Source organism: Cololabis saira, chromosome 14, assembly GCF_033807715.1.
Source record: "Cololabis saira isolate AMF1-May2022 chromosome 14, fColSai1.1, whole genome shotgun sequence".
Lineage (NCBI taxonomy): Eukaryota > Metazoa > Chordata > Actinopteri > Beloniformes > Belonidae > Cololabis > Cololabis saira.
Window position 1 is genome coordinate 33799493 of NC_084600.1, and position 24337 is coordinate 33823829.

The following is a 24337-nucleotide window of genomic DNA, read 5'->3' on the forward strand; positions in this document are numbered from 1 at the left end:
GACTTGATTGTTGTGTGGCTGCAATCTTGAAAAGCTGGTCATGGTTGTTGGTGATTTGTTAATCAATTTGAAACTCTTTAAGCAACAAAGACCTGTAAATGAAATGCATTTGAGGAGCATTTTTCTAATCCGGTTGACCACTCGAGCTTCTTTTGCACATCCACCTGTCCACATGCACAATCATGAAGCACCCTCTTAGTCTGTGGAGATCTGTGCAATTTCATGTGACTCTATGCAGTGCTTTTTCTACCATGCACACACACTCACACGGACCGACGTTTAGTGTCTTGCTCCAGAACACTTCAACAATCAATGCTGCAGGAGGTGTTGCAGCCGCAGTTTCTAGTAAGCGACTCTTTATACGACACAGAAAGATTTTTACAATATATTTAATTCCATTTTTTTCTTACAAAACAATTCCCTCATAAACCAGAACACACAAAATGCATAAAGAAAACTGTACAGTCAGTTTTGCCATGTCTGAACGTGTTCTAAACATGAACAATATTATCTACAACAGTGGTTCCTATCAAGGTCTATCACACCAAGCGGTTCAGCTCTGCAGCTCCTTACTTCAGGGTTAAAGAAGAGGTGCAGAAATAATCAAGTGACAATGAGGGTAGATCCACACAAACAACGTGAGTTGGCCAATAATATCTGCAAGCACAGGTACAGTGTCTTTGCTCTTGCTCTCCTTGGCTCTAGTAGCGATGACTTGCTGCTGAATGGACAGACGTGGCAATGAGAGGGCAGAAAAGTGACTTTTAACCATGTGCGGTTGTGAGGAATCACTCGGAGGTCTCTGATAGTCATGTTTAACACCGGTTTTCATTACATGCATGTCTCAGCGCTGCCCAATACAGTTGGATAGTCATTTGGGAATCACAACGGAGCAGTTTTTAATGGGACAGTGACTTCGGGGAGCGTTACTTTTCTTTTCTTTCATCCAGTTAGCATAAAAGAATATCAGACATTTCTCTCCTCAGTGCAACAGTGGTCTAAGAAGCATCGACAACATCGTGTCAACGCCTTCACAATCTCCTCAGACAGGCTTTCAAGCAAGAAACGTTTTCATGGCAGCCAATACCAAAGTCCCAAGAACGACAGATCTGCTTCGCTCCTGTGCTGACTTATAAGTCGGGGGTTGGGGTGGGGGGTCGCTTGTTTCTACCTTATATTTTGCATCACGGTGGGGAGCTACAGGCACAACCACGGATTAATATTTAATTTGGGTTGCTGTTTGTGAGGACGAGACGCACTAAAGGATACGTTCTACTTCAAACTAAATGTGCTCAACTTGGACTTTGACATCTTGGTCTGTGGTCACAATGATGGCTTTAAACTTGCTTCTTTGAAACAAGTTACACTCGACAGGAAAAGGCCAGCAACAGCTAAATCTCCCAGGCTGTGAGTATTTGTACTGATGTGATGAGATCTCGCTCCAGTCACCGAGTGTTACCGCTACGTGTGATGTTTTTTGAGGGAACAAGTTCAGACTGGGCAACTGAGCCGGATTCACTTCAACTCAACCTTTTATTTCAGGGGGTCAAATGCAGAGAAATGTTTTAAAAGCTCCCAGAATGAGAAGCTTTTCTTCACAGCAAGTGTGTCTGCTGCACTGAACAGTTGTCTATGGTTGCTTGAGACAAGTCTTTTGTATAATTTGAGTTATCAGTTTTTGGACATTTGCAGCTGACCTTCTGAGGATTTTTCGCTCTCTGAATCAACTTATTGATGACTTTTGTAGCCTCTAATTTAAAATGAAAACAAGGAAAAGGCCTTTGTCCATTTGTGAAGCAGCACTGCTGTCAGGAGGCAGAAATCCTCCCATGTTTTATGTCCAGTAATTATTACAAATGGGGGTAGGCAGCAGTGCTGTCTCACTGATGATGATTAGCATGAGTGGCAAACAGAATTACAAAGAGGATGTTGCATTTCAACAGCAGACAGAAAATATGAGAGTTGCTGGTGTTTGTTCAGTTGCTGCCTCTTTTTAACAGTTAACACAGCATGACACTTATGTTATGACATCAGTAGTCCTGTTTTATGTAACTTGTATGTTGCTAATTCATATTCCTGTTTTTTAAACAGCTTTTACGGTTCGGTACGGAGTATATTTGATTTGGATGACGACTAGACAGCTACTGATAAAAATATCCATCTCTTGTTCATTACAAAATGAGAAGTGCCAAATGTACCTGACTAGAAGTTTGGTGTTTGATCTGTGGTTTCTTTCTGAGAGGACTTACAAACGCTCACAGCCCTTTAGATGGTAGAGCTGATGCTGCTTTGGTTCGGCCTCGGCATATGTAATGGGTCAGCGTGAACCGGAGTTATTACCCTGAGGGAATCTGCTAAGTGGCATAAGTGGCATTTTCAGGCTTCACAGCACAGAACTGTGCTGCAGGTTCAGAGTAAAAGTGAAAGACGGCAGGGGACAGATTATACTGTTGCAGGAGACCGGAGGATGTACTGTTCATTTCCTCTGTGACCGAAACATCTATTGTCGACACCTAATGGACCACTAGGACTCTTTGGATAGACAACATAAATAGAGGGTATTACACGTGTGCATAAAGCCAACCTCTGCCCGTATGACAAGAATGAAAGCTTTCAGAAGGAGAGCACAGTACAATACCATGACAAAAGCCAGTAAAGAGATGGTGTTGGTAGCATTTCAAAGGACTCAGAACACGTACACACTAAAGGCAGACAGGACACACGGTTAGTTTTGTGGTGACTATATGCAGCACTGGTGAAAACAACAAACATTGTCGAGATAAATAAATTGGAAAGCTTTTATTCTAAAAAAAGTGAGCATTGTGCATAGTTCATAGTTTAATAACCCCTCTTTAGATACCTATTCGCTGTGATAACATGGAAGGAAGTGCAATAATGTACAATTCTGTATAGTTAAGTGCACGTAGATCACTGATGCACTGAACGGCATTGACACTTTCTCCCAACGGAAATATCACAACAAGTTTTCATAATATTTTCTCAATTACTCTATTTTTAAGTGTACTTTTGTTACAGCGAACCCAGGCCTGTGTTCCTGCTCGCTCAGTCCCAGGGTTGAGTCCACAACTTATTTTCACATACATCTTAATAATAAGTAATTTGGCCTGATCTGTTTTCGTCCTTTTTTCATTTATGTCTTTTGCTAATTCTACGTCTCTTAATCTCCTGCTTTTTTTCCTTCTTTTTTATTCATACCTCTCCAACCCAGACAATTGTGTTTCCTCTCTTGATGTCTGACACCTCGCAGTGTGGCGTTCGCTGTTTGGCATTGAGGACAAAGAGAGAGTCGACCGATGGCGTCACCATGTACTGTCCGAACAAGCCGCCGGAGACCACCACTCTGTTGGGGCTTCCCCAGGGCCAGGCCTGGGGGGGCAGGGGCTCCTTAAGGCTCTGGAGAACCTCGGTTCGGCCCAAAGACAGATCGGCAAAGAGCAGGTCCGTGCCTGTGCCCGAAGTGGCCACGACCACGTGCTGGTTGGGCTCCGTGAAGGAAGGCTGGAAAACCAGATCGGACACATTGACGGGCTTGTCTATTTCCTGGTTCAGACCCAGCTCCCCCCGGAACGACATCGTCTGTACTATCAGCTTTGAGCGATCAGGTGTCACGATGTAGCGGCCGTCTGGTGACACGTAGGCCGGGCCGGTGACGTTCAGGTTGGGACCGATGGCGGTGTCCGTCACGCTGTCGATGAGGAGCTGGGACGGGGCGTGCAGAAGGCTTCTGCTCTGGCACTGGATGAAGTAGAAGCCGCTGAGGTGCGTGTAGGCCATGCTGACCGGTATGCAGCTGTAGTTCTTCAGGCTGATGGTCTTGACGCGGTGCAAGGTCTCCAGATCAATCTTGTGGACAGCGGGTTCATTTTTGAGGAAGACAAAGGCAAACCTGCACCGATAAAGTTCAAAAGAGAGGTTAATTGCATTTTGAGATTTTTTGGGGAAGTGATTAATAAAGATGGAAATTCTCATTAGAATTTTCATTTGGCCTGTTCTCCTTTACTTTAGGAGTACGGCCGTGATGAGCGTGATTTTAAGGTCGGAGGTGGCTGAATGTGGGCTGATTTACCTCACATGAGTGATGATGAGGTTGGTTGGCGGGATGAAGAAGTCGTTTACCCTCTGGAAAGCTGTCCGGATGGCATGATGAACCTCCCCCACACTGGCCTGTGGAATTACCTGTAAAGACAGATAGCAAAGAAGTTCTCTGTATTAAACTTGGATGCTGGATGAGCAAATTAATGAGCTACATCTTCAAAGTGTTTCATTTGATCCATAACATTTTTTACACATTAGCTTCAATGCAGCAGTGACGACGAGAGGTGAAGGCAGGATGAACTGAACTGTAAATTTGTCTTAAATGCATAAACATGGGAACCTTTTGAATGTGATTTGGAAAGAATATTTTATTAGTTCAAAGTGGAGATTGCTATGAAATGGTTTCTGAATGACCTCAGATCTATTAATGGGTTTTATATCGACTGCGTGTGATCTCAGTGATATATAGACTCTTACAGAGAGTAGATCCTAATCTCTACACAATTGTGTTCTCTAGGAAACAATAGAAGGGAAATCAACAATACAACAGTTGAACTTATATTATATTACTAGTTGCCTCATATTTATGGAGCTAAAAATAAGACTGGATGAGTCTGTTAAGGTCAATGAAATCCCTGTAAGGGATATGGTCATATATCTTTGATCCAAACTAAGTGTTTTCTCTGCAGAGTTCTGATTAATTCAGGAGGTAATCTGTGTTTGGTCAAAAGACTAAATTCTTGTCTGAAGTAAAAATGATATTTAAAAATGTTTTGAGCAGAATGAGCAAAAGGATGTGAGCTGACCAGAGCAACGTTGAACTTGCATTGAAGTGGTATATGTCAACATGAGAAGCTATGTATATGTATATATATATATATATTATATATATATACTTTTTTTTTCACTAAAATGGCGTGCTGCTCTAGAGATGCATCAATTTATTTAGTTGATCAACTACACGGCATTAAAGCTTTATCAGAATGTCCCGCAGCTAGCTTCTATAAGTGGAATCCAGGCTCATACGTCAGGTCCAAACCACCAGAGCTTGTTCAGGTGACAACCCATATATCCTGAAACAGATAAACATCTGCAGTGTAAGACTTGAGCTGATGATATGTGGCCGTGTTTCAGTTCCCTGCACAGCACCTCCATTCAGTGACGCCTGTCTCAGGAGCTCAAACCGCAATAAACGACTCATCTCTCATGACATACTCCTGGCACTGAATCAGCACGTTTGTGGCGGCAGCGGGGTGCAGGGCATGCACTCTTTGATGCACTTCTTATGCTAAGCCCTGTCACTGACACATACTTTATCATGCAAGCCTTCATAATCAGGTCTGAGCCACGGAGGAGGGAGGTGTTTGATGGGGCTGGATTTACCCAAAGAAAACATTCAAATCTGCGGTGTCACTGCTTTGGCCGTGACATATGTTTGCTTCTGCATACCACTAAAATGGAGCTGACAACACATGGAATCACTTTTATGGTGGTTTTACTGAAACTATTTAAAATACAAGCAATTCAAGAACCGAAAAACATCACGTGAGGGGTTTGCAGGCATGGGCGTTTCTGGTCCCACCTAAAAACACTGAAGAGAAAAAGAGTTTACCCATAAACATGGCTTTATTTACTGTTAATGGTCAGCTGAAAACATTCAGGGACCAAGATGGTGGCCGTGTGTACGTGGTCAGATTTAGCTTCACAGCAGTTTTCCAGGTTTTCATACTTCCGCTCTGCTGCCATAACAAACTCTGCCAGCTCTTGTTTTTCTTTCTACAAGTATATAATCCCATTTGCCATCACATCTCTTCTTGATTTTCTGAAAACCATATTAAATGGAAAACTCTTCTTCAACTCTTCTTCTTCCCTTTAATTTTTGAGCTGCGACCGGAAATCCCAGGCCTGCAAACCCTGCTGAGCTCCCATTGGTGATAGGTATCGCCTGGTATGATTTATGGAGTTCACAACTGCAACATGGCATGGGGAAAAGCAAGGACGACAAATCAGACAGGCTTTTTAGACAATCAGGCAACACATGCACAATTAACAGTCATATTTTTAAAGGCCTAAGCTGGTAACTAATGTTTTAGAGCTTGATTGTCTTAATGAGCATTTTATTGCATCTGTCTTGTTTGTTGAAGGTGTGAAAACTGCTGAGAGCAGCAAAATAATAGCCTTGGCCCAGCCCAATGTACAGACAGGAAGTCTTCTCAAAAAAGATTAACACTGACCTTAAAGACGTTTTTGTCTACTCGCATCGTAAGAATGAATCATCCTTTGTGCCTTTAAAATCATTATGCTTCCTTTGCTACGTTGTCATTCTGCATCGAGACACCTGATGTATGTTTTCATCTTTTGCATGCAATTGTTTAATTAAATCTACTGAAATGTGGATAATTTCTCAAGTCTTATTCTTGGTAACTTTGACACTCAGTTTCAGTCCAGTTATTCACCTAGTTGGAAAGAACGTGTTAAAGAGCATTTGATGGTTTTTTCCACAACAGAAGGTCTCTATGTTTTACAACATTAAAACTTGATGAAACATAAAATAAGCTTGTTTCGGAATAGGACAACACCAAAACTAACTATTAGATCAATAACAGGTAGAGAAGAATGAAGAAGAAAACATTTAAAGGCAAATTAATGAAGAAGTTCTGAGTCTGACCAAATATTTATACATCTCAAGACTGTTACAGCCTCTTCTCCCTCTCACTTTGACCGCTCCATGTTAAACTCCGGTCTTTGAAATTATTCTTGTGTATACAGCTAGGCAAATGCTGCTGGTAGGTGTGCAGGGAATTTCTTAGGCACGAAGACCTCAGAGGGGTAAAAAAACAAAACAAAAATATTTTGATATTGCTTGAAAGCTATCTTTTAGCTTGATGCCTGTTGGGGAACAGAGTTCTTGTTCTTGCTCCCTAAAAATAGCAGTTCAAGCTGCAGAACTCTTAGCAGTTGTCTTTTTCTGCATCATCCTAAATATCTCCATTCCATTTTCTACAAAATACACAAGCCAGTGTTTTCCCTTTTTTTTTTTTACTGCTTGCAAAACATGAAAATAGCCTCGTTAACAAACAGTCATTACAACAGTTGCAGAATGAAATGATGGGAGTTAATGGGGTTCAATGTAGAATCATTCATGTACTATTATGGAGCTGCTGTGGTCTGTGAGGCTGCAGGTGCTCTCCGTTTAATGCCACAGGCCTCCCTTTGTTATCGCTCATCCTCGGATTTCATATCCTCACACTCAGCACGAGACTCAATTGAGTTTTACTCTGCTTCTGCCTCACTGGCTGACCTAATGCCTGAAGGGGCTTGGTTCTGACTGAGTAGTTTTTCCTTTTCAATAGCATTCACTTGGCAGAAGAATTGAGTATTATTGCTATTTTCTTTTCTTTTTATACGTTTTTTATCGAGCTTTGAAAAAGATGGAGTTTTATCAGATACTTTTATGTATTTGTGTCATTTAGGAAATTCAATATACTTTTGAAGGTTTTTTAATAATACCTTCTTGTGTTGCATGCTGCACTACATGTTTGAACTACTCCTCCCGTCACTCCTGGGGAGCAATAAAGTGCTTAATAGATTCTGTGAAAGACCTAAAATCAATGTTGGATACAGAATTTAAACTTAAATTAATAATGTTACCCTCCACAGCTTTGTAGGTGTGAGTATTCTGGTGTACTACTGATCAGATATTCATCATATCCTGCAATTTGTCTGCAATCTCCTGACTATTGTGCACATGTGCAGACTTGATACCATCATGCAGCTCTGGTGTGTGCGTGCACAAGGTAACAACAGCACGTCTGGCAGTTGCATATCTTCTTGTCAGGTAGATGCAGACTGACTGACAATCTGAAAGGCCATGTCTCTCTCTGCCTGGCAGATTCCTCCATTTGTCTTCTATAATGAATTGACAATCACACTCCCTCTGATATTTACACAGAGCTATTGAACCATCCTTAAACTCGGCTGCTTAGAAATACCACGTGCAATGAGATGAATGCACACTTGTGCACATTAACACACCGAGCGCTCCAACAGAGAGCCACACTCATACACATGTATGATATGCTGAAGCGGAGCCGTGCCTCTGGTAACGACAGGCTGATGCCGAACAGGTCAATTTCTTTCGGTCCAAATGATAATGACATTATCAGACCATTTATGTGTGGTGTGATCCATGTGGCCTCAAATCCATTATGTGAATTCCTCCTATTCCATTTTTGATAGATTCATGCCCTGCTCACTAATTATTCATTACTTCCAAACGAATGCCGGGAAAAGGGAAATTAATGACATGAAAAATATCAAACTGGTAACTGCAAAGCTGCTTTCTGCGTTCATTTCAGATTAGATGAGAAAATAGTTTTGTTTGCGATTAAAAACATGCTAATAGATATTTCCGCTCAACGATGACAACTGATGGTTCAAAACAAACTCCACCATAATCGCCATGAGTGTGAAACTTAACTACAACAAACAAACAAAGACTTGTACAAAATCACATTTTGTGAGAGAAAGATAGAATAGAACGGGTCATGTAAGTGCAGTCTGCTTGGCCACAGAGATTGTAAATTACAAAACCGTTAAAACCCACACACAGATGGCCGTCTTTGCACTATTTATCGTTGCCAATTCATAGTGGCACCTTTTTAGATTAAGAACAATGACTGCTTAAATATATTTAAAGAGAAAACAAAACAACCCAGAAATAATAGTGTACCTTATCACCATGGACAAGAATCACTTGGAGAACCATTGACTAATGTAACACTGCTGATTATAAATTTATATAAAACCATTACTCAAAACCAACAATTGCGCTGGAAAAATACTCAAGTGATTTTCTGACTGTAAAATGAGTCATTTAGCTCAAAACATTCATTTAGAGACCAATAATAATTTCGATTATGCAGCCCTTGTAATGAAAAGATGCCTTGTGTCTGGTGTCCCTTTGGAGCACCGGTGACTTCCTGTAGTGGGAAGCGGCAAAACAATACTCAGATTTGTGTTATTTCACAGAGTACAATGCAGTTCCTCTGTGGCCGTACTCATGGCAGCGTCCTCCACATCAGGAGCGCTTCGGTACCGGCCCTTTTAAAAGCTGCAGCAGCCCGCCTCACCTGCAGGTACAGTTGTGGTTCCTCCCTCTCCCCTCCACCTCCCTGACCCTCTCTGCATCCTTATCTCTCTTCCCTCATCGCCCCCGGTCCCCGGAGGGGGATTAAACACAACCACACCTGTGATCATTTCTCATTTGTGAAGCCTCCAACACCGGTGCTCCAAAGGAACACCAGACACAAGCCCACAACTTTTCATCTATGACTTCTTCTTAAATGCTATATAAAATACATAGATTAGAGGTCGCAGTGCTATATACTTCACATAAACAAGGATGCAGGTTCACAAGCTACTTCAGTTATTTAGGAGCCACATTTCCTCACTCGGTAAAGAGCCTTCAGTTTTATAGATTATATGTTCCCAGGACTGTAATTGTTTTTGAGGGTCAAAACACACACATACCGCAAGAGTATGTGTATAAATGATGATTTTAAATAATTGGATATATGCTATAAAATTATTTTTTCTACAGAATAATGTGGCAGATTTATTAAAAAAAAAGAAAAAAAGGGAAATTGCTGACTGAGCCCCAACAAATTAATGAAATGATCCAAAATGAGATTCTTGAGTTGGATAATTAGACTAAAATCACTTAAGCCATTAACAAGCAAGCACTCAATATGTGTTTGTTTTTATTCAGAGGTCTCACGCATGTTTGAGCTTCTTACTTACCTGAAGTGTTGGATGTGTTTTGTCCATATCCCCCCATGTTAGAATCCACACCTGATCATGCGACTTGTCATAGAGCACTTTCACTGGAAACGGATCAGTTTCAACTGCCTAAGGGGGACAAAGGAAATGTAGGGGAACAACAAGAATTAATTACATTTTAAGTAAACAGAAATGAAGCTTAATTCCTGTTATTGGAAACTCACAACAGTCCAGAGGAAACATGAGCATTGAAACCAATTAAACTTGTGCCGACGTAGACATTCAAACTAAACCTACAGTATTTAAGACAACTCTGAGTCACTGCTGGACTTGTGTGTCCACATATAGTTATTTTAAAATGTGGATCTGATCCCTTTGTCTTTGTTAAATCAATGCCCCAAAATAATTTGTATGTACCTTTTTCTGACAGGTTTTACATTATTTCAGTGACCATTTCCCAAATCCAAAATACTTGACCGATGCTGGTGGGTCAGTGACGTCAACTAGGAAGATAATGAAGCCACTTTATCTGAACAAGAAAATCAACACTAAAGAGATAAACTGGCCTCAGATGTGAGTGATTTGTGAACCAGTCACACCGTGGGTACCTGCTCACATCCTGACTAGCTACACAACGTGCAGCTGACGACCCTAACTATTTACAAGAAGCATGAAAGTAAAATTCAATTCCTACATGAATGAATATTCCTTCAACCTTTTCTAAGTCTGAAAGTCCCAACCAAGGCTGAAAAACCTGTGGTAAAATTAAAAGAAGTCAAAATTTAATGATCCTAACAGGGAAAAGAATCTGACTAAAATAGTTATAAGTGGTATGAGAATATACCCTGAACCCCTAAAAATGTAGTGAAATAGAAAGCTGCAGGATTGTAGAGTCTATGGGGACCTAATGATGGGATGTGATACTGATAAGCCCAATCATTTTAACAGCTGCATAGGTATTGTTTTCCTGTTTGGTTGCAGCAGCCGTGTTGCTTTTAACTAGAATTCATTCACTCAACTCTCTCAACTTGTTTATGTTTACAATCGGTCATTTTGTGCCAACACCACCTCCACCCACGACTGAGACATCACATAGTGTCATCTTGATTGTTTTCTCTGGGAAGGCTGATAACTAAAAGACACAGTGGGGATGTTTTGGTCAGCTCTCTTTAAACTGCATGGATTTTGGATATGTTGAAGATGTGTGCGGTCAAAAGAATTTAATCTACTCCAATATCAACAAAGTCAGCAAGTTAATCGTGAAAACATTTGGATGCTAAGCAGAAAAGACATAGAAATGGAGTTTTCATTTTATTGCGAAAGTTGGAAACATTTAAATGAATGTCTAACACATACTGTATTTGCTGAGAAGACAGAAATTATAGACAGTAATCTACATACAGGAAAGAGAAGGGAGGCAAAAAATGAGATGGGAGAGGTGTGGCATTTACTCAATCTCAGATGTGGTGCAATGTCAACAACAAGGAATAACACAATCTATTAGTCTGCTTCTGGCTGAGTGGACAAGGAGCTGCTGACACTCTCACCAGTGGAGCAAGACCGCCAGCTCCGTGTTCAGTAATGGGAGGTCCGGCCCTCTGCTCCGTACCGGTCAGCCAAGTGTCAACTCAGCATGTGCCTTTGTACAGTCTGAGGGGAGGGTGCATGTGTGGGCCTTTTAAAAATCCTGTTCAGATTGAGATGGCTGTTTATTCAAATAAATATTGATCAGAAATTTCATTTATTTTTTTTTCTTCCCCACACATGATTTAATCTTATCTTATCTTATTTCGGCTTGGCAAATCAAAAAAGCTCTGACGCTTGAATAATCTTTTTTTTTTTTTCTATTCCCTCCTTGTCCATTTTATAACAGTAATGTATAAAACTTTCAGTTTCTTCTTCTTCTTTGTCTTGATAGTTGCTTTCAGCAGGAAGCTTCAGTTAACACATTTAAATACCGTATTTTCCGCACTATAAGGCGCACCACATTATAATGCACACTAAATATATGGCAAAATACCGTATTATAGTGACTGGGGTTGAGTTGCGTATCTACCTGATGGAGCTGCGCTACAGGAAATGCTACAAAATCCTACAGCAAATGCAAAAAAAAAAAACAAGAAGAAAAGTACCGTATGTCAAACTTTATTAACAAAATAAAAACCACCTTTGCTCCCTCTTGTCAAAGTCGCCATTATGCGAGTCAGCGTCGCTGCTGTTATCCTGAACGTCTGTGACGATTCCTGACGTTTTTAATGCCGTTACTTCGGCGACACCAACTACAGTAGCTACAATCCCCCTGACTACAGTAACAGAAATTACCGTAATGATCATATATAAGGCGCACTGCATTATATGGCGCACTGACGTTTTTTTTAGAAAATTAAAGGCTTTTAGTTGCGCCTTATAGTGCGGAAAATACGGTAAGCTGTTTGGTTCATGACATTTACTGCATGTTTGTGTCTTTGTACCATAACAAGTCAAAAACTTGTATACCAAAGCATCCAGTCTAAAGGCGTTTTTAGATCAGAACCCGCTGTTAATGCTGGATGATGAACGTGTGGTTAACGCACATAAACGCAAGGGGAAGGCATTGAGAGGCATCATCCCCGTAACATAACGTACGATGTGTGGCCGTGTAGAAGGACGTATTAGCTCTACGTCAGACAGGATGGATGTACATCGGGATGAGTGTTTTTTGGCTGTCATTTTTGTGGCGGCTTGTTCAAACAAAGGACCATGGACCTTTGTGGTTCTGGACATATCCGGCCGTCCTCTATGGCGTCCTCAGCTCCGAAGCTGAGTAGCACGCAGATCTCCTCATCTCCCCAGTTACTCATCTTGCAAATATAGACCCTACCTCTGCACTACCTGCTGTTGTTGTTAATCTCATCAATTTATTTTATTTAGAAAGAAAAAAACCCAACATCCCTGGTTAGGTGATCAATAAATCCCTCCCACGACCGGCCACCCCGTTAGTTCTTTTTACATTAATCCTGACCCACGATTAAGTTTACCTTCGGAGGAGAGTTATTGGTGGAGCAGTTCAACAAGCTGTCCCACGTGAATCAATATAAAAAGTCCCAGGCGACACACACTAGATCTGCATGTGAAACGCGGAGTATCTGCCAATGTAAAAGCGGTAATCTAGCTAAGGATTAAACTGGAGGTTCAGAGAAATCTGAGTATACATGTGCGAGAAGACAGTGGATTATTGAGTGAGGTTTTCTCTCATAATATCTCATATTAATTACTGTCTACCCACCTGGGCCACTGCAAACTCCACTACTCTAAATCCGGTCATATCCCTATACAAACAAGCTCTCAAAATCCTGGATAAAAAATCAAGATCCTTCCATCATTGCACAATTCTCAATAAATATGGGCTTCTGAGCTGGAACAATCTTGTAATTTTCAAAAACTGCTGCCTCATATACAAAATCCATCACAGCTTAGCTCCGCCGCCACTTTGCAGCCTTAGAAAATGTAGATCACCTGCAACAAGTGTCACCAGAGGGGCTGCTAGAGGTGATTGTGATATCCCATTCAGGAAAACTGTATTTGGTCAATCAGTTTTTACCTACAGGGCAGCTAATGAGTGGAATACAATCCCTCAAAACACAAGAGTCCATCCATACAGCTCATTTAAATTTTTTTTTAAGAAATGGCTAATCGACAGCCAAATTTGTCAACACTAGTCCCTGATTTATCCGTAGTGCAGGGTCTATATGCTTGTTGTTGGTGTGAAATGTATTGTTTGTGTATGAATACTGGCCTTGTTTGGTTGAGGGATGTAGATACATTCCTGTGTTGCTGAGGGGGAATGAGAGCGTGTGATTGCTAGTGGATTGGATAGAGTGTGTGTGTGTGTGTGTGTGTGTGTGTGTGTGTGTGTGGGAGGGGAGGAGTTATGTGTAATGTTGCTTTCTAAATATTGTATCTATAACATGTCTTTGTTTTTGTCTGCCATTTTTTGCTTTTACTACTACGCCTTGTGTTCCTTCGGACAGGGGGACTGCCAATGGAAATCTTCTGTTGTGTTGTTGTGATGCCGTGACTGTTATTGTTCCCGCGGCTCGTCACTTCCTGAAGGGGGAGTCCTGGGGTAGTCACTAGCTCGGTTCAGCGTACCGAAATAACTTGGATTAGGACCGCATTATCTGGCACTAAAAGCTCGATCTCAAGAGCTTCAGTTCAGTTCAACGACAGCCTGACTAAGGCGTATACATGGCTTTTAAAACTTCGATATCGGTTGGATTAACAGTTCGACTTTCTGTTAGTGCATGTAAACCCACTGAGTGTCATGACATGTTTATAAGTTGTGATAATATAAGCTTAAATATTTGTTGATCAATAACACAAGGCTTTCATATTTTCCCTGGAGGAGGGAAAAACAGTTAATGCAAACTTTAAGGCAAAATAATGTCCAGGTTCATGAGAGAATAAAGGTGATGATCTGTTGGCCTGTCCTGCCTCTGTTACCCCTTTTACACCAAGCTGGTTCCAGGGCTGGTGCTAGTGCTGGTGCTAGAGCCGGTTCGCGGTTGGTTCTAAGTAAGAACCGTTTGCTTTTACACAGCTGGTGCTAGCCTGCAGCTGGCCAGAGAGCCACGTCATCACGTCACCACGCCCCCTCGTTTTCATCCCCACCCTGATCAGGAAGCTGAGAGCCAAAAGCTGTTTTAATTTCAGCTGTAGCACTGTTAATATGGCACTTTATTAAGTTTTAATATTTTTTCAGGTAAAGTAACCCTTTAAGATCCCCAACCTGGGCTCAGTTTATCCAAATAACGCCTGTTAAGAAATTTGCTCTGAAAATGTCGGAATTTCTGGCTGACTGCGGGCTCCGGAGCTGATTTATGGTTCCGCGTTAAATCGACGCAGAGCCTACGGCGTAGGGTACGGCGTACGGCGCCCGTCGCCGCGTAACCTACGCCGTAGGCTCTGCGTCGATCGTCACACCATATGAGGAAGCCGACAGTTAAAAGCTGTTTTAATTCCTGCTGTAGCGCTGTTAATATGGCACTTTATTAAGTTTGAATATTTTTTTCAGGTAAAGTAACCCTTTAAGATCCCCAACCTGGGCTCAGTTTATCCAAATAAGGCCTGTTAACAAATTTGACTCGAAAGCCAGCAGCCCCGGGGGACAGCAGCTCCTCTCCTCTCCTCAGGAGATCCGCCGTAGGCTCTGCGTTGGTGTAACGCGGCGGAACCAGAACGGCGGGCTGGGAGGCGTCCCCGCGGGCCGGGAATTTTTATGAAATAAATGGATGGAGCTGCGCTGCATCGGCGGGCTCTGCAGCCTCGCGTCCAAGCGTCCCGGGGCTGGAACGCTCCCCCGCGGGCTCGGACGCGAGGCTGCGCCGCTGCATCGGCGGCACGGAGCCCGCAGACGTTACTGTTGGTGGTGATTGTACCGTAGACCACTGCTGCTTCTGTTTTACATCCATTATTAAATAAATGGATGTAATAATAAAAGAGTCTACTAACTTAACCACCGTCTTCAACGCTACGTTGTTTAAAAACGGCGCGCTTCCGTGTTTATTCTGCTTTGGTTGTTCAGTAACACCGCCCCCAGCCCCGCCCCCAGCCCCCGACGTAACTGGTTCTTACGCTGGCCCAGCAGCTCAAAGGGGCTGGCGTAGCACCCGTTTTGAGAGCCAGGAGCCGGCGCTTAGGCTGTGTAAAACCAAAGAACTGGTGCTAACTCTGGCTCTAGCCCAGAACCAGCCCTGGAACCAGCTTGGTGTAAAAGGGGTATGTGTGACATAGACAAAGTAATTATTTGCATATAGATTAAGTGACTAGCAGCAATGCATTTTAATACAAGGTGGGGACTGAGATACCCAGAGTTCACTCACCCAAGATGCACGTTAATACCAGGCAGATTTTAAACTAAATTCAGATAAATGGCACTGAACACTGCCTGGTGAGAGCTGTAAGGAGCTTTACCTACAGAAAGAAAGTCCAGGTTAAGAAGTATTAAAATAAAAGATGCAAAGTTTTTTTTTAGATGAGCTCCTGGAGGTCACCCGAGAGTTTTATTTACAAAAATAGAAATAAAAATGCAAATGTGTGCCACAGAGGATCACTTTCATCCTTTACGTAAGCAGCATTATTTCAAACTGCTTGAACAAATTCCTGTTAGGCCTCTGATAAGAAAAACATAACCAAAGCCTACATGACAAATGTAGGTTTCATCTATCTGATTTGCTGCAGCCTAAAAAAACCCCCAAAACATTTAAAGGAGCTTGAGGCTGGATTTATGAAAAAAAATTGTATACGTTTAAATTTTTCTAGTAATAATGTCAGATGAAGCGTTCCAAACCAAAAAGAGTGAGCCCTCTAGTATATCTGTCCGTTGCCTTGAACAGGCTGTGTGCTGCAAAATGTGCTGCAAGGCTGGGGCCGCTTTTCCCGCGCTGCCCTGCGGATGTGACGTCACATGACGCTGCATGTGCGTTCTCCCCGTTCTCCCGTGCCGGCTTCGCTGTTGGCTGCAGTACCCCCGACGGCCGTCGCGGCGAAGGGTGGCGCTAGAGAGTCTCATTTCTTAAAAGGAGCCTCATGCTCCTTTAAAGTCTGACAACATAACGAGAGGTTTAATTTTTTTCTAAACCATCTTTTTTTTTTGTAATTAGCTGATGTGGGAGATCTTGCTTGCACAGGTTTGACACACCAGCGTTAGGGAGAAATATAAAAGGGTGCTATGTGGAGAACCATGGAAACCTTTATTGTGTTCGTACATTTAGATGTGTTGTGTTTGGGATCTAAGCCTGCGCTGCAGAGGATCCAGGAAGTATGACACACAAAAAGGGGTGAAACATAAAATCAAATGATTGACACCTCAGCACTTTTTTTTTGGTTTTGCTCTCCAAAGCCTGCAAGATTTAAGTGTATGGCAAAAAAAAAAAAAAAAATGTAGCTTGTATCAGTACTTTGTTACAACACCATTACAGTTCAGTAGCACAAGTATTTGCTTTCTATGTTTTAATACATATTGCTTCTGTTATCAGACACCTTGATGAGTCAGAAATGAGTGTTAATGCTACACAAACAGTGACTTTATAAATGTGACATCATATGAAAGAATCACATTAAACACAGCTCACAGTCCGGCTGCAGCTGTGTAGAGCAGGCAACAATGAAGAAGGAAAGGCTAGTACTTGTTACAGTGGTGGGTTCACTTCACTACATTTAACTATACTTTGTTTTTTTGTTTTTTTTTTTGGGGGGGGGGGGGTAAGATATGGTTCCTAACTTAGAAATAATGAGAAGAAGTTGTAAATGTGAATTTCACCTTGGTGCAGGTAAATAATGAAGGAAAGAAAGGAGAAAAGATGTGTTGTGAGTGAACAGCTTTTTAGGTGACACCTATTGGTGGGAAATTATCGGGCCAACCCTGCTTACAGGATGACAACACCTTGGTAGTAGTTAGCTGAATGTGCCCCTTTGTTCAGGACACAGTCTTTCTGCATCTCTGAAACACCATGTCAGTACATCTGTAAGGTCACGTTCAGGTTGCTGGCACTGCACTATGAGCCGTTGTGGATGCGATGTCCAGGTGTTTGAAAGTTCAGACCAGTGTTCCCCAACCCTGGAGCTGGGGTATCCCTGGGGTTCCCCTGTCTTGCATGTTTCAGATGCGTCCCTGCTTCAGCACACTCTGGTACAAATGACTGTCATTAACAGGCTGATGACGACCATTAATTACAATCAGGTTTAGGCCCTCAAAATTATGTATCTGTGATGTGTATTCATCAAAACATCCCAAAAATCACTTTTTACAACTTCTGTTTCATTCTTAAGACCGGCATAGTGGCGCCTGTCGCTTTATAAATGAAGCGTCTCTTTCCTTGCCCCTCTCATCGATGGAGAGACCCGAAGTGAGAAAGACACACCGCTGAAAACTTTTGTAGCAGGAAACAAGGCTACCAGTTCTGACAACACAGCGGTTCAGCTGTACATGTCTGAACCGGAGTCAGACACTAGGAAAAAATAAACCAACGACTCTGTGCAGAGGGGAGAATCGAAAGTCGATTTACGGGAGAGAGCGATGTCGGCGGCAGTTTTGTCAGCCGTAGACACACACACACACAAGCCAACAACGGATATTCTTTAAAAATGAAGGCTTTGACATAACAGATAAAAAAGAAGAAAAGAACGGAAAGTGGAAGTTGCATTAACCCCCACAGCCAGGGAGGCGGGGGCAGAAGGATATTGGTGGGAATGCAGTTTGACAATGTTTGATGGAGGAAGAGAGCAGACTGGGCAGCTGGTGGGTCATAATACATCAAAGACTCCTTCCTCCGCTGCATGAGGTGAGCTTTGACACCACTCTCACTGACTTGAATGGACACTATTCTCAACTTTCACTTCACTGTACTTTTTATTCTTGATTCTGCATTTTTTTTATTTGACCTTTTCTTATTTTAATATCTTGTTTCCTCATTGTTGTAACTGCTGCTGAGTCCCCAAATTTCCTCCAGGATCAATAAAGTATCCATCTATCCTTGTATCCATCCATCCTGTTGGGCTTTAGAGGAGATTTGAATCACGTACATGGAGAGGTTAATTTTTAACGTTGAGAAGCTCATTTCATTTGAAAGCACTCTTCTTTTTATGTGTATTATTCTAAAAAGAACGAGATATTTGCCTTCAAATATGGTGTTTCCACATTACGGGCTTGTCTTTGCTCCCAAGACCTGATTTGACTGTATCTTAAATCCAAACATAAATCCACAGCTGGGTATCGGAGCTATGATTGATCATCACAGTTAGGTTTATAATGACTTTTGAAAACTTGAAAAGTCTAAAATAAGTGTCAATTTTAGACCTTAATGTTGGCAGTCTTTATGTTTATCTACATTTCTTAGGTTTATCATGTGATGAATTGTTTGGCACCGCTTGTGCTCTTAGCTACCGTCAGTCTTGGCCAGGTTACTCTTGAAAATTAGATTTAAAATTTCAATAATTTTTCTCCTTCTTTAAATAAAGCTTAATAAAAAGAAATAAACACAAAACAACCATGTGATCCTCATGTAAATCTCAAAACCTTTGAATTAATTTGTAATTTCACGTTTCCCACCGAGGAGGCAGTGGCTCCACTTTTCAAACGCTCCAGGTGAGTCCTGGAGATGGAGCAAAACCACAGCAAAGTTGGACCTGGGCACCTCACTCAATTTTCAACTGAGGTATAAATTAAAAAGCTGGTACCATTTTGTATTATTAGCACAATGGCTTAGTGGTAAGCACTGTTGGCTCACAGCAAGAAGGTGGGAGTGCAAGCGTGCATGGTTGTTTGTCTCTATATGTGGCCCTGTGATGGACATGCGACCTGTCCAGGGTGAACCCCTGCCTTTCCCCTGTAATGAGCTGGGATAGGCTCCGGCAGACCTCCGTAACCCTACAAAGGATTAAACGGGTATAGAAAATGGATGGATGGATTGTTTAATTCAAATAAGTATATGAGAGGAATTAAAATATTGATAAGACTGCAACACTGGTTTTCACATAGCTGTTATTTGTTGTGTATAAATCTTATTTCATGTTTGTATCTGAATATTAGGGGTGGGACGATATGGGTAAGTCCCAATTCGATACTTTGGCGATATGTGGCCCAGGATATCGATAATATCACGATATTTTCGATATTCGATATATCGATATATCGATATATCGGTAAGAGCGATATATCACGATATATGGGACTGAAAAAGAAAAAATACCTTTAAAATAATAAAATAATAATAAAAAGGAAAACGTCTGTAGTTATGCATTTATTCAATAATACAAATAATTATTGTGAAATAAATAAGAAATAAATAACTCAAATAGGCTTTTCAATATCCCTTCTTTTCCAATATCCTTTTAGCCTGTCTAATTTATTCTGTCACCACACACACATATTGCCATGAAGCATCAGGCATTTTTCACTCATGTCATGACAAACTGTATCCAATAACAGAGAAACCAAACAAGCTATAATAAATATAAATAATATGAACTTTATTGAACTGAAATAACATTTTGAAATTTAAGCTGAAATATCCAAAGCACTGAACACTGGTTTTGCACGGGTGGGCCGGGCGTGTGTCTGAGTGTGTAAAGGCTGATTTATGGTCCCGCGTTACACCAACGCAGAGCCTACGGCGTAGGGTACGCGGCGACACCACCGTACTGTACGCGTCGCCGCGTACCCTACGGCGTAGGCTCTGCGTTGGTGTAACGCGGAACCATAAATCAAGCTTACCGTGTCTAGTCAATGATCTGCAAGTTTTCCCAGCACACGGTTGACTGGACACGGAAGGATACGAGCGAGGATCACTTACAGAGTGAAAAGCATGAACGTTACAACACAAAAAGACTGACGATCATTTACTTTAACGGCGTCTGTAATGGGTGGAATAATTTTGTATAAAGGCTGAATTATGCTTCTGCGTCAAAACGACGCCGTGTCTACGGCGTGTGGTTTTTGTACACGCAGAGGACACGCCGTCACATGCGCCGTCAGTGACGTGCACCTCCCGAAAATTGTAACTACGCGTCGAGGAGACGCAGACCACACGCAGACCGAGAGGGCTGTGATTGGTTCGTTTGAAAGCGAAGCATTTCCGGTTTCCGGTTTGAATCAGTAGTGAACTTTCAGGGCTTTTTTCTTCGTTTATATGTGATTTTTTTTGTTTTTGTTTTTTGCACAATAGTTGTCCTTATTTCTTTGATTTACTGTGACCGGAAAAAGTCGGATAAACCATTCAGAAAAAGATCGCTAACTAGTGGCCGCGGGGGGTACTGCACCGCGACCAAATGGAGAGACGGAGAAGTCTGAACAGTTCGTGACGGTGTCACGGGTGCGCCGTGTGCTCTTCGTGTGTGTGACGCAGAACCATACCCGCACCTTTACAGTACGAGCCGCTCTCCTCACGTGGAGCGCGAGGAGAGCGGGGTCCGTTTCTTAACGCAGCGCAGCTGTCTGTGCGAGCGGACATTAACGCATATGGCAGCATAAACACCGGCTCAAACAGCAAGTTTTCCAGCATTAACAGTGCTGCTCAGCCCGCTGTCTGTACGGAGTAACCCGTGGTTCTGTATTTTCTGAGCAGGTTTCTCAGGCGGCGTTTGTTTTGCTCACGAGGGCAGCGGGGGCGGGCGGGGCAGAGCTTGAACAATAGTGCGGTGACAACCGCGTAAACCATTATGTGTGTTGTAATAAAATATCGATATTAGCCGACAGTATATCGATTATTTATTGAAACAGAGAGCACAACAATATATTGAAATATCGATTTTTTTTTCCCACCCCTACTACTGAATATCTCATTAAATCTGGACAATCCTAGATTAATGCCTGCACTAACTTGGCACTAGTGATGCACCGAAATGAAAATTTGTGGCCAAAACCGAAACCGAAAATAATAATAAACACTTGGCCGAATACCGAATAATACCGAACAATGGTTCTCCGCAGTTTTTCATTTATTTTGCCAATTTTTGAAAAAAAAATTGAGAATGATCTTTCACAATCTCTAATAGGCTATGTTCTGCTCTTACATCTGGTGATGCTTGTAAGTCCCGTTGTTGGGCATGTGTAGGCTATGTTAATGAGACAGGTATTTGTGCAGCCTGACGAGAGGCTCCAGGCTGCAGAGGGTCATGATAAGCCCCGCCCCGGCCATAAGCCCCGCCCCCCGGCCCGGCTCTGATATGTTCTACTGGCGAGAGGGTTCTCGCTCCTGGGGATGGGGACTTCTGACAGATAACCATATAACTGTTGAGCGGCTGCGCTTGTCGTCTGCATCTGGGTTATTTTCTTAGAGGATCTCGTCATATCAGACGGTGAGGGTTTGCGCACCACATCGGGCCCTTTTCTCTGCGCTCCCTTTCTCTTGCGCTGTGCGTCCCGTGACCGTCTCCATCACCAAGCGGTTTTCCAAATCCAACTCAGCCTGGATCATTTCTCGTGTCCTCTGCTTTTTCCCCACATCCAAGTAATGATCTGACATGCTGACATGTTTGCTGCATTTAACACCGCACGCCCCTCACTCACGCTGTTCGCTCTTTGATTGCGTCATCACACGCCGTTATTAATTGTTCGTTTTTTTTCCCACTTATTCCACGGAACACCGAAAGTGTTTTTTTTTTGCTATTTTCGGCCGAACAATTTCGGTTACCGAACAATCGGTGCATCACTACTTGGCACGTGGCAAAATATGCCAGTGGGTGGGAACAGGAAACAAATTGGAGATTTAGAATAACCATATTTTAGATTTGCATGGCTTGTGGTCTTTTTGTGTTTCTCTCAGTCTGATTGGTATAACCTTCTGGAGAACAAGAGGAGGGTCTTTTACTTGTCTGTGCCCAGAGGGCCTCTGTTTTATAATCCCTCTATGCATTAAATTGCACTTTCATTCCTGGATAACAAGGTCAAGTAACAGGTTTATAACATTTTTGCTCTGCTAGCTGCTCAGTTTGCTCCCTAATCCTGTCTTCTCAGATTTTTTGCTCATATCCTTCCTTCCTACTCATATCCTTCTCCTGCCTTCTTCTCCTTAAGTTAGGGTTATTTCCTCTCATCCTGCACCTCAGTATAAATGATTCTGACCCTGGGAAGGACCCTGAGGGATTCAGTCTCTAAACAGCCGTAACAGGAAAGATAAATGGCAAGGCAGCCAGCACCCACCTGGGTACCATATTGTTTCTAACGCTTCAGGTGCTTTTGATTTATTTTAGCTTGCATATGGCCTCTTCAACTGTTGGCAATTTGAAGTGAGTGCATCGTAGATGGTGATGATGCTTGGCATGTTTCCAAACACTGACTGCATTAGTTTATGTTGACAAGTGTATACTTTATAGGGATTTTTAGTTTCACTTAATTATCCCACGCCCATTTATCGTACATTTTAGCTAAGTGAAGGATAAAATTGACAAAATAATAAAGTAGAACCGCAACAAGTAACGAAATTATGCTGCATCCACCTTCGATGCCAAGCTTTCAGTTATTCCACTGAGTCATGCTGTAAGTTAACTTTAGTCATTTTACTGCAGAAAACAGGTAGAAGTTGTCAACAACGACTTGGCAGTAAACGCAGACCGTAATTGCTCTGTGCTACAAATGATGTTCATCTCATGAGAAGACTGACCTGCATTCTGTGTGTAAAAAGTGAGGTGGTATGATGAATAAAAGAAAATTCAAATTGAATTTTAGTTTGAAAAGACTGACTTTAATTCTTTAGGGTTACTGAATGGTGGGTAGTTTAAAGTTAACTGAGTCAATACCAATCTAGTTTTGGTGAATGTTATGGACTAAAAAATGTTGTGACCACTAAACTAAATTGGATTATGGGATACTTTATTTGACAGTTGTGTACTGGAACTTTTTGTAAACACACATACATGCATTCATTCATGTCCTCCTCTCCTGTAACACAATTTACCTTATTTACTTATTTTTTTATTGTATGCAACATCATTGTACAGTGCCATTAACAAGCTGTTTAAATAAACTACAATACTTGTTACTATGGTATGTTATTTTCACGACTGGATTTACCTCCACTAGCTCTGATTCTGAGTATTAAACCTTCTCTCCCACTCACCTTTCCCAAAATGCAATTTATTCAACAAAAACTTCAGTCAGTCCCTAACTTCAGGATTAATGGTTTCTCAGACTCACGCTGTGTTTTGTGAGACAAGCCCACTTCACCCACCTGAACCACTTTCTGCGCTTGAATATCGACAACCAGCAGTCGGCTCAGTAGGGGCTGGGTCACGTAGATGTACTTATCTCTGACGCTGACTGCTGAGGCCCACACGCAGCGCTGAGGAGACACCCCTTCACCTTTAGGGCACATCTCCTCCTGAGAAGAACCGACACAGAACAGATGGCATGATGGGAGAAGCAATCAAGAGAGGAAAAAGGTTGGCAGGACTTACTGGAGTGTTTTAGTTCAGCAGCATGTTGTGGTGCTTTGAACTCTGCCATCTATCACTGATGATTAGGACTATGCAGCCACTCCACAATTAGTCAACATGTAATGCATAATTATCATTTTTGCACAGCCTAAAAAAATGCAGACACATGCTTTTATGACTACTTTACTCCAATCCTAATCCTCAGACACATTTTAATGCTAACTACACAAACCGACTAGTGATACCCCTAATAACTAAGAACGGCTGTTTCTGCTGCTCTTAGAAATGTGTCAGTGCTTCAATTCGCTTTGAAAATTCACACAAATGACTTGGTGTCATTTTCTGATAATATGACAGATCCAAGCACATTCTTTTTACCACTCTGAAGTCCGTGGACTGCTGTGATGCTCACCAGTTTGTGAATGAAAGAAGTAAACTGAAGAAACTATATTTAATCCTTTTTTTGGATTGGCGATTACAGCATACCCTGCACATCTGTTAATGACCCATTAGTTTGAGCCAGTCGTAGTGGATCAGGAAAGCATCTACAGCATGCAGGGCAGTGGGTCTTCAGTGGGCTTTCAGACCC

General features: G+C 42.0%; 1 protein-coding gene across 1 annotated transcript in view; it reads right to left on the bottom strand.

The window, feature by feature from the left end:
- Positions 1 to 398: 398 nt before the first annotated feature.
- The window catches only part of fstl4 (follistatin-like 4), a 242900-nt gene continuing 218961 nt past the window's right edge, over positions 399 to 24337 (bottom strand). The window contains exons 13-16 of the mRNA XM_061740511.1: positions 23544 to 23693; positions 9859 to 9966; positions 4088 to 4197; positions 399 to 3907 (exon numbers count right to left, since the gene is read on the bottom strand). Coding sequence (XP_061596495.1) covers positions 3211 to 3907; positions 4088 to 4197; positions 9859 to 9966; positions 23544 to 23693 — 1065 coding nt within the window. The 3' untranslated portion in view covers positions 399 to 3210. The remainder of the gene's footprint in view (positions 3908 to 4087; positions 4198 to 9858; positions 9967 to 23543; positions 23694 to 24337) is intronic.